Source organism: Chrysochloris asiatica, unplaced genomic scaffold (assembly GCF_000296735.1).
Source record: "Chrysochloris asiatica unplaced genomic scaffold, ChrAsi1.0 scaffold00064, whole genome shotgun sequence".
NCBI classification, from domain to species: domain Eukaryota; kingdom Metazoa; phylum Chordata; class Mammalia; order Afrosoricida; family Chrysochloridae; genus Chrysochloris; species Chrysochloris asiatica.
Window position 1 is genome coordinate 15,832,328 of NW_006408582.1, and position 10,084 is coordinate 15,842,411.

The window sequence follows — 10,084 nt, forward strand, 5'->3', positions numbered from 1 at the left end:
TGTATCGGTTTTTACGAAAACCTTAAAATTTTTTTACTAATTTAAAATAGCAACAATAAACTCATTTTATTTTAACATAAATAACACATTTAAGTATAAATAACTATTATATACAGCAAAAATTACTAGAGATAATAGTATCATTGTTTCAGATTTTCTGTAATTCTCTTTAATGTCTGACTTCATAAAAGCTATACCATGTGGCTTCTAGAAAATTCCAGGGTACTATTGTGAAATCATAAAAGTGAATAAGGCAAATTGTGTCTTAGTATTATTAAATTTTTTTTTTTTTTTTTTTACCTCAAGGACTCCTTAAAAGGTTCTTGAGGAGCCACAGGTTCCCTGAACCACACTTTAAAAATTACTTATGTATTTTCCTCGTTTCCAGGTGGATCTGGTGAAAGGGGATGAGAGATGATGGTGATAGGATTTTATGATTCTATTGTGAGTAATTGTTAGCAGGATTAATTGTGATTGTCACAACTATAATTGTAGAAGATGTATAACTAAAGGGATGGGGGTAGTTAATCTTTCATTTCAGAAGTTTAGAATCCCAGGACCTTCAAGAAGGAAGAGCATGAATGGAGTGTGAGATCCTACCTAGAAGAGCGGTGACAGCAGAGACGTTGGCAGAAGCAGAGTGGCATGGAGAGATGGAGCAGCTACAGGCTCTAGATCCATGGACTGAGTAAGGTTGCATGCCTGCAGGCAGGAGGCTGGGTGGCAAAATGTGCGCTTTGGACAATTAAATGAATATGTATGTTTTGTTTTGTATGTGTACATAAATATTTTTGCTTTGTGCACTTGTGAAATATAAGATGTAAATGGGAAGCTACAGGGAAGAAGTAGGATAACTTGTTGCAGGGAGGGGATTGTAATCATTGAGATGAAACAAAGTGTAGAATTTGTTGAATGTAAAGCTAATGATCCTGTCTGCAAATCTTGACTCAATTCACAATAAAAAGTTTTAAAAAATAAAATAAAATTACTTATGTAGAATAACTATAAACTTTGGAGTTAGGTTGTTGTTGTTGTTGTTGTGAAGTGCAATTGAGTCAGTTCCAACCCGTAGCAACCCTGTATACGGTTTCCAAGGAGCAGCTGGTGAGCTTGAACCACCAACCTTACAGTTCAAACAGTTTTGTAGTCTGGTGCATTAACCCACAACACCACACCAGGACTCCTAGGTAGAGTGGGCTAAAATTCCTGCATTTTCTTCTTCAGATTAGTATTGGCCTTGCTTTCCTTATCTATGAAAGGTGATTCATATTCCTTATCTCAAAAGGTTGTGAGGACTCAGTATGTATAGTCTGCAACACATAGTGGATGTGATCTAAAGCTTGGCTGCATTCCTCTGCTTTCGGGCCTCAGTTTCCTCACTTGTTAAACAAAGGGCTGGCTTGGAAAACGTCCAAGACTCTCTGTAGCTCCAACAAGCTGTGGTTGTGTAGTGAGTAATGTTCCAAAATTCCACAGGCTCCCACTCCAGCTCCAATGACTACATTTTCCTTTTTGGCTCACAGAGACACAAAGGAGCAGTCTGTTCAGTAGCCGTGGAAACACATGTGAACACAGATATATATGCACATGTGGGACACTGTGTACATACGTGCAGGCCAACCTAGACATGCATGTCACTTATGACATACCCATGAACTTCTGCTTAGGGGATGTATCCCCTTAAGGCTAAATTACACACACATGAACACAGAGGCACACAGATACATAAGGTAGAAGAGTCTCCACAAGGGAGAATGTATATTCGTTGTGCAGAGACAGGTGTGCACATGTGCACACAGTCATGCCCAACATATGGTTGCACCTGTCTATGCGCGCACACACGTCCGTTCACGTACTGACGCTCTGGGTATCAGACAAAAAAGGAGATGGTCCCAGAGACTGCCTTTACGGAATACAGCGGCAAGGGCCCACAACTGCTCCTTTCTCTAGCTGCTCCCAGCCCCGGGACTTCCCCACCCCGCCCCCGCGCGCGCCCCCGCCGCCCGCCGCCGCAGTCCGCGTCCACCGGATCCTGGCCAACCCCAGCTCCGGTGATCCGCACAGCTCTCCCGAGCCAGCTTGCAGGAGCGAGCAGGGGCGGGGACCGCAGCCGGCTCCCGAGGGCAGGAAGAGGCGCACAAGGCGACCGAGGGGAGTCTGCTGTCCGCAGCGGATAGTCGAGTCCCTAACTGCGCCTGTGGCTGCTGGTGGCCCAAAGGTGCCTTCCCGCACGGGGTGGCACAGCCCGCGGGAGCGGCGGGGCGGCGACTGCGGGCGGCCCTAGGCAGCGCTTGCAGGCGGCATGGCGGGACAGCAGGCCAGGCGGGGTCCGGGGCGCGGGCTGCTGGCGCTGTCCACTCTTGGCTTTTGCCTAATATTGCAAGTCAGTGCCAAGAGGCCCCCCAAGACTCCCCCCTGCCCACCCAGCTGCTCCTGCACTAGGGACACCGCCTTCTGCGTGGACTCTAAGGCAGTGCCCAGAAACCTGCCCTCGGAGGTCATCTCCCTGTGAGTGCTTGGGAGGGATTCAATGAAAGGAGGGTGGCAGAAAGAGCTCTGGGAGAGAATGGGGGTAACCCCTAGTCCTCTTCAGAGTGTGGGGCTCAGGAGAACTCCAGGGGATCCTCAGGATTGGAGATTGGGGCAGTGGCAGGATAGGAAGTTCTGCAATCACGCAGCTCATCAGCTGTGGATGGGGAAAGCAGGAGCTGAGAATGAATCATCACCATATCAGCATCCATGAGCCCTACTGTGCACAGATTCTAGACATTGGGGAGTGTTGTTTACATGAGCATGTGGATAGACAGGCTTCTTTTGGGGGGAAGGAGATGGCAGTAGGGGAACGCTGGAACGGCCACTAGTCTTGATAGCCATTCTGCACCCAACCAGCAAGCCAGCCAGTTGTCCCTTGCAGCAAACCACCCCAGAGACCCCCTTGCCTGCTGTACTGGAGAGGCTGCTGGTCCTTGAGAGCAGGCTACCAGTCAACACCCCATCTCAGTGCCCTTTCCCAGCACCCAGCACATCATGGGTGTTTGATGATGACAGTGAGAGTAATGGAACCTTCTTTTGGCTGAAGGGGAAGCTGAGCCTGAGGCCATAGGTGTTCAGGCAGGCATCAGGGGAGGGTTTTGATAAAGGAATAAGGGCGATTGTGAAAAGAATGGAAAGACAGACCCAGGTGAGGGGTCTGGGCTGGTGAAATGCAGAAAGTCTAGGGCAAGGTAGTACAGAACCCATTGCCCTACCTACCTCTCCCTGCAGAACCTGCCCCTTGCCCCTGCACAATCCCTGCATACTGCTCACAGTACTGACTGGAGTGTCACCCTGCAGGACTCTGGTGAATGCTGCCTTCTCAGAGATTCAGGATGGAGCATTTTCCCACCTGCCACTGCTGCAGTTTCTGTATGGACAGGGCTTTTGTGGGAGGGGGGGGGGGGGGGGGGGGGGTGGGGGGGGGGGGTTTATAGGGTATACCCTTTGGTCGGTTGATGATGCATGGGGGGTGAGGAGGGCTGGGAGGAGGGAAGGAGGTCCTTTCCTTTTGCTCTGATAGGATGTGTCACAAAAGGTGGAGCCGCCTGGAGTCAGGAACTCAGGACAAGAATCAGTGGGTCCAAGGGAGGGTCCAAGGGAAAGGGAGAATTAGGAATTGCATCAGGGGCCCATTTAGGTTTTTCTGGTGTCCCAAAGGAGCTAAGTGAAATAGCTTGTACTGATGCTAGAGGGTGGTCAGTGGGTGGGTAACCTGGGGTCTGAAAGGCAGGGATGAAAGGGGTCTGAAAGTCTGGAATTCTAGAAGGCATTGCTTAAGTTTGAAATCTGAGTCATATAGGAGACAGTACGTTATGTGCTAACCCCCAACTCCTTGCTGTAGGTTATCCTTGAACTTACCATCGGTCCCTAGTAGACTGGAGTGGGCTTGGGGGTGGGGGGAGACAGGGAGAGGAGATGCAATGGGAAAGGGTCAAGACCCAGCCAGGTAGGAGAAATATGCCCCTGACTATTTTTAACATAGGTGCACACAGGGACTCTGGAAGCTTCTGGGATCAGAATGGACTCTTGCCTGGCCTTGCTACCCAGGCTGTTTTGGGGCTCTCAGCTGGGGTCTGGAAGTGTGGTGGGGAAGGCAGCCAGATCTGGGGAAGCCCAGGGGTGAGGCTCTGTGCTGGGGGCCTGGGCAGGAGACACACCCTGGGAACTCTAATTCCTCCTTTGTCTTCCTAGGTTACTCAACTCCAACAAGTTCACGCTGATCGGAGACAATGCCTTCACAGGACTATCACACCTGCAGTACCTGTGTGTGGGAAGGAGAGGGATAATGGGAGAAGGGCGGAGGGAGTCTGGGCTTGGGTGGGCTAAGAGGAGAGGTTGAGTGGAAAAGGCTGGGAGGGGGCTGTGTGGAGGTGAGAGCTCTTGAATGTCACTGGAAGAATCTGAGTATCACTTTATCCTGTCTAAACCATTCTGTTCAGGTGCCGCAATCACTGTAACCTTAACGTCTCCATACTCAGAACAGAAGGGCTGTTTCAGAGATATGGGCTAGAATCTAGGCTGGGGTGTGGTTGGTGGTTGTGTGCCACTGAGTCGGTTCTGACTCATAGCAACCCTGTGTTTCCAAGGCTGTAAACCTTTTTGGGAACAGAAAGCCTCATCTTTCTCCCATCAAGTGACTGGTAGATTCCAACTGCTGACCTTGAGGTTAGCACCCCAGCTCGTAGTCCATTAGGATACCTGGGCTCCAGGCTGGGGTGTAGGTATAGGGAAATAACTTAATGGGAATCCTGGGATTCTGAGTGTTGACTGAGACAAATTCTTATTTTCTCCAGCTTCATTGAGAACAATGATATCTGGGCACTCTCCAAGTTTACCTTCAGGGGACTCAAGTCCTTAACACATCTGTGAGTAAATCAGTCACATACATTCATTGGACCTAAACCCTCCATAGCCTGTAACCTTTGGGTGCTACCACAATCTTCAGTTGACCCAGGGGTCTCTCTTACAGCTCACTGGCCAACAATAACTTGCAGACACTGCCTCGAGACATCTTTCGGCCCCTGGATATCCTGAGTGACTTGTAAGACCTGTGTCCTATCTCTTCTGACAAGGCCTAGAGGGGACATGTCCCTGGAGGGAGTAGTGTAGAAGTTAATGATTGGGAAGCTCATAAGAGCTTGAGAAACCGAGACTACTTGGGAGTGGGGCCCTTGGAGAAAGCTAGGTGTAGTGAGATAGAAATTCATGGGCTCTCCAAGTTGAGGTTCCCTGAGGCATTTGTGTGTCCCTCAGATGCACATTTGACACTATCTGTGAAATTTTTTTTTTTTTTAATGTTTAAAAAAAATTTTTTTTTTGAGTCTACATTGAAGTCGCATAGCAAAGCCACAATCACTTATTATTTATACAAAAAAAAAAAAAAAAAAAAAAAAGCCCTGAGTTGTGGAAGTTTTGGAGGAACAGTGATATAGCATACAGCTGTGCAGTTTGTAATACACTGTAAAAGGAGAGGCAAATAGTAGCTGAATCTCAGCCCATACTCTCCTTGCCAAACATGAGTCTACAGGGCTGCATCTACCCCAAGGGGAAGCTTTTTCTATTTGCACAAAAATGTCATGTGAGTGACTAGCAGCAGCCTTAACAGTATCTACTTCTGAAAACCCAGGGGGCCTGGGTGGGCAGAGTAGCTGATAATCTATCCCCCTCTGGGTCCCTTTCACCACCCTCATGATCCAGAGACCTCCGGGGCAATGCACTCAACTGTGACTGCAAGGTGAAGTGGTTGGTGGAATGGTTGGCACACACCAACACTACAGTGGCTCCCATCTATTGCACTAGCCCGCCCCGCTTCCAGGAACACAAGGTGCAGGATCTGCCACTGCGAGAGTTTGACTGTATCACCACAGGTATCAGTTGCCCCTGCCCTCCCCACAGGGAGTTCTACAAACACCACCTGAACCTCCTTCAAAACTGTTTACCACTCAATGAATGAACTCTACCTTTTCTCCCTTTGGCCCACTCCTCTCGCCCCTGCAGATTTTGTGCTGTACCAGACCCTGTCCTTTCCAGCAGTGTCAGCCGAGCCCTTCCTTTACACCAGTGACCTCTATCTGGCTCTGGCCCAGCCAGGTGCCAGCGCCTGCACCATCCTCAAGTGGGACTATGTTGAACGACAGCTACGAGATTATGATAAAATCCCAGGTACCCGTGCCTGGCCTGGCTGTGCTGGCCCTAGATGAGGTGTAGGAGCGGGGTAGCCATTGTTTAACAAACATTTATTATTACAGATATGAAGTGAATGAGATATGATTTCTACCCATAACAACCTTCCAGTGTTTAGAGGGCAGCAGATACATACAGAGATAGCATTCATATATAATACGTACATGCATGGATGAAGATCAGAACATGATGTTTTGGGAGCACAAAGGAAAAACCCATGTTGGGCAATCAAGGAAGATGTCCTGGTGGTAGAGATGCTTATGCTAAATCTTGAAGGATGAGAGAAAGAAAGGAGTCAGAAATCACGGCTAGGTCCATGACTTAGGTAATTTGGTGATGGTACTAAAATGAGGAGAGAAGGTGTAAGTGGCTAATGGATTCAGTTTGGGATCCACTAAGGTTGAGTTGAGTCTTGAAGGCTAAGGGAGAGTGAGCTGGGAGGGAAAAAATTGGAAGTGTGTTCTGGTAGGAGTGTACAGCATCTGTGTGAATTATAAGCTGATTGTATGAGTAGAGTGTGATGTTCAAGGTGAAGAGTTGCATGAGATGAGGCCAGATAGAGATGAGAACTAGGCCATTGGCAGGTTTTGAGTAGAATATGGGAACCAAGCCAGTCTGCATTTTGGGAAGTTCCCTCTGTGAGCAGTGTCAACAGTGGACAGACATGGGCTGAGCTGTGTGGGGAGACCAGTTGAGGGATGTGTTTCTGTTGGATGAATGCTGGAGCCTGGGCTGGGGCCAGTAGCAGTAGGGACAAAGGTATATGTAGAAGGGAGGGTAGAACTCATACAAGATAAAACAGAAAAATTGAATTGCCTTATATCTACTAAAGAGCTTGAAGTCATCATAAAAAAAACAAACACAACACAACACAACACAAAACAAAAATCTCTCCACAAAGAAAACTCCAGATCCAGATAGTTTTTCTGGTGAATTTGATCAAACACTTAAGGAGTGTTTTACACAAACTCTATCAGAAAATAGAAGGGAACACTGACAAACTTGGGGATGACCACTGTGGGGTGAGTGAGGGAGATGTTGGAGATGACTCCCCAGGTTTCTTGCTTTTCTTATCTTGAAGCCACACACTGAAATTGAGAACTCTCGAGGAGGAGGAGCAGGATTAAGAGTGGCTATGGAACTTAGTTTTGCCCAGGCTAAGTTTAAGGTTCTTGTGGATGTGCGGGCAAAAAGAGTTTGGATGACAGATCAGGAGCTGGGGTCAATAGCGCATGGGTGAGCAGACCAAGGTTAACCCTTAATATCTAGGGACACCTATTTTTTACGCAAGCTTATTAATTACCATGTAGCAAGTAGAGTCTTGGAGTGGTGTTGTAGGATAAGCACTCAACCTAAAGGTCGCTTTGAACCACACAGTTAGTGGTTCAAACTCACCAGCTGCTTTTCTGAAATCCTATACAGGGTCGCTATGAGTCGGAATCAACTCAAGGACACTTAACAACAATAACTAGAAAGCACTAATTGCTGAGTTGATGAACTGGGGATAGAATATTAGAACTGAGAATCTTAGTTCTGGCCCAGGATTGGAGAGGGTAGGATGGGAGCACCCGACCCTGCCTGACTCTGCCTATCTCTGTCTGGGCAGCCCCTTCAGCAGTGCACTGCAAACCCATGGTGGTGGACAGCCAGCTGTACGTGGTCGTGGCACAGCTGTTTGGTGGCTCTTACATTTATCACTGGGACCCCAATACCACACGCTTCACCAAACTTCAGGATATTGACCCCCAGCGCGTTCGCAAGCCCAATGACCTAGAGGCCTTCCGAATCGATGGCGACTGGTACTTTGCCGTGGCTGACAGCTCCAAGGCAGGTGCCACCAGTCTCTACCGCTGGCACCAGAATGGTTTCTACTCCCACCAGGCCCTGCATGCCTGGCACCGCGACACCGACCTTGAGTTTGTGGACGGCGAGGGCAAGCCACGACTGATTGTGTCTAGCAGCTCCCAGGCGCCAGTCATCTACCAGTGGAGTCGCACTCAAAAGCAGTTTGTGGCCCAGAGCGAGGTGACCCAGGTGCCTGATGCCCAGGCTGTGAAACATTTCCGCGCCGGCCGCGATAGCTACCTTTGCCTCAGCCGCTACATCGGTGACTCCAAGATCCTGCGCTGGGAGGGCACCCGCTTCTCAGAGGTGCAGGCCCTGCCCTCACGGGGCTCACTGGCCCTACAGCCCTTCCTAGTGGGTGGCCGCCGATATCTGGCACTGGGTAGTGACTTCTCCTTCACCCAGATCTACCAGTGGGATGAAGGGAGGCAGAAGTTTGTGCGCTTCCAGGAGCTGGCTGTGCAGGCTCCTCGGGCCTTCTGCTACATGCCTGCTGGCGATGCTCAGCTGCTTCTGGCCCCAAGTTTCAAGGGACAAACACTTGTGTACCGACATGTTGTGGTGGATCTCAGTGCCTAGAGGTGCACCCAGGCCTCTGGTTCTGCGTGGAAGCTGCTGGAGGCTGGTGGGTGAGCAGTGTGCCCATATGAAGACACATGTAGCCAACATGCACACAGGCCCTCACATACATGCTTGCCTGGTGATCCTAGGTACACATCATGGGCAAGTTCACAGGAACCTGTCATGGTATATGTAATCAGCATGAACAATTGTATATACATCAAGCACACCTAGGCACCCCAGTGCACTCAAGGTGTCCTTCTATATGTGGACCACCTGTCCACCCCCCATCCCCATTTCACCCTGCTCCCTTCCTTGACTCACGCATACTAGTGACTGGGATAGGGGTGCTGGGAGAGAGGATGGCCCCACCCTGCTGTTCTTCTGCTTGCCAGTTTTCACCTTCTGGTCTTTCCTGTTGGTGCTCCAGGTGTTTGTTTACCTGCTCATGCTCACCCACAGCCACATCCTTCATAGTTCTGGGTGTCCTCATCCATGCTTCACTCTTCTGCAGACACTGATGGGCCCGCTTGATGGCATTCACGTGGAGCTGTCCGCATTCCTGTTTCTGTATACACACCTGCCAAGGAGCTCTGCCTACAGGGGTCCCCTCTACTACCTTGCCGCTCTTCTGGGGGTGGGGGGTGCACAGTACCTGTGCCTCCTCTGCTCACCCCCATGGTGCCCACTCTGCTGCTGACAAGTATGGGAATGGTGGTGCCAACCCCTGTGCACCAGCTTGATCTCCTAGGGGCAAATATCCCTTGGTCCCAAAGCAATAAAAGTAGTTATATCAAAAACAGCAGACCCTGGGTTCTTTCCAGAGCTGTCTGTCTCTGTTCCCACTGGAGTTTCCTGCTCACCCAGGATCAGAAGACCACCCAAATGCAAGCCTTTCTGCTGTTCTTTCCTGTAACTGCTGCTGCCTCTGCCCCATCTTTGGAAGGTGGTCCTGAGCTTTGCTGGCTCCTTTAGGTGGCCAAGTTAGGAAACCTGCAGGCATGCCGAGCCACCTGCGCAGGTGCCACGAGCAGAGTTTGGCTTGGAAACAGCTTGGGAGGTCCTGGCATCCCTTGAATCTACACAGGCACCACCAGGAGCTTCTCTCTACCTTTCCATGAAATCTGAGAGTGGTGAAGAGGGCGAGGGGCCTGTGGGAAGGGTGCCTGGAACCAAGCTTCTGCTGCCATCTGCTGGGAATACATAACTCTGAGATGCAAGGCCTGAGAAGAGAGGATGGTGGGGGAGACTCTTCCAATTGCCTAGATTTTGTGAGGGTTTCCTGTGGCAGGATGCTCAGGGACTCTTGGGGGCAATGCTATGATTCACTTGCTTCAAATAAAAAGTTCCTACCCCATCGCTGGCTCCTGGGTGTCTAATGGTTATAGAGTCAGTCATGGCAGTCTCCTGAAGAATCAGGGTAACTGCTCACAGGAGGCTCAACACCAGCTTTCAGAAC

The 10,084-nt window shown here is 49.7% G+C and overlaps 1 protein-coding gene across 1 annotated transcript; it reads left to right on the forward strand.

Moving 5' to 3' along the window:
- Nucleotides 1-2,275: 2,275 nt before the first annotated feature.
- Nucleotides 2,276-8,643, forward strand: LGI3 (leucine-rich repeat LGI family, member 3). Its single transcript, XM_006864402.1, has 8 exons — nucleotides 2,276-2,508; nucleotides 3,334-3,405; nucleotides 4,228-4,299; nucleotides 4,830-4,901; nucleotides 5,006-5,077; nucleotides 5,734-5,903; nucleotides 6,034-6,198; nucleotides 7,826-8,643. The coding sequence occupies exons 1-8, from the start codon at nucleotides 2,303-2,305 to the stop codon at nucleotides 8,641-8,643; spliced, it is 1,647 nt and encodes a 548-aa protein (XP_006864464.1). The 5' UTR covers nucleotides 2,276-2,302.
- The last annotated feature ends 1,441 nt before the right edge of the window (nucleotides 8,644-10,084 follow it).

Bases quoted from the DNA above. Each gene is read 5' to 3' on its own strand.
- LGI3 (XM_006864402.1), top strand. From the start codon at position 2,303: ATGGCGGGACAGCAGGCCAGGCGGGGTCCGGGGCGCGGGCTGCTGGCG. The intron at 4,902-5,005 runs GTGAGTAAATCA...TCTCTCTTACAG, and splicing joins CTCAAGTCCTTAACACATCT to CTCACTGGCCAACAATAACT. The intron at 6,199-7,825 runs GTACCCGTGCCT...CTGTCTGGGCAG, and splicing joins AGATTATGATAAAATCCCAG to CCCCTTCAGCAGTGCACTGC.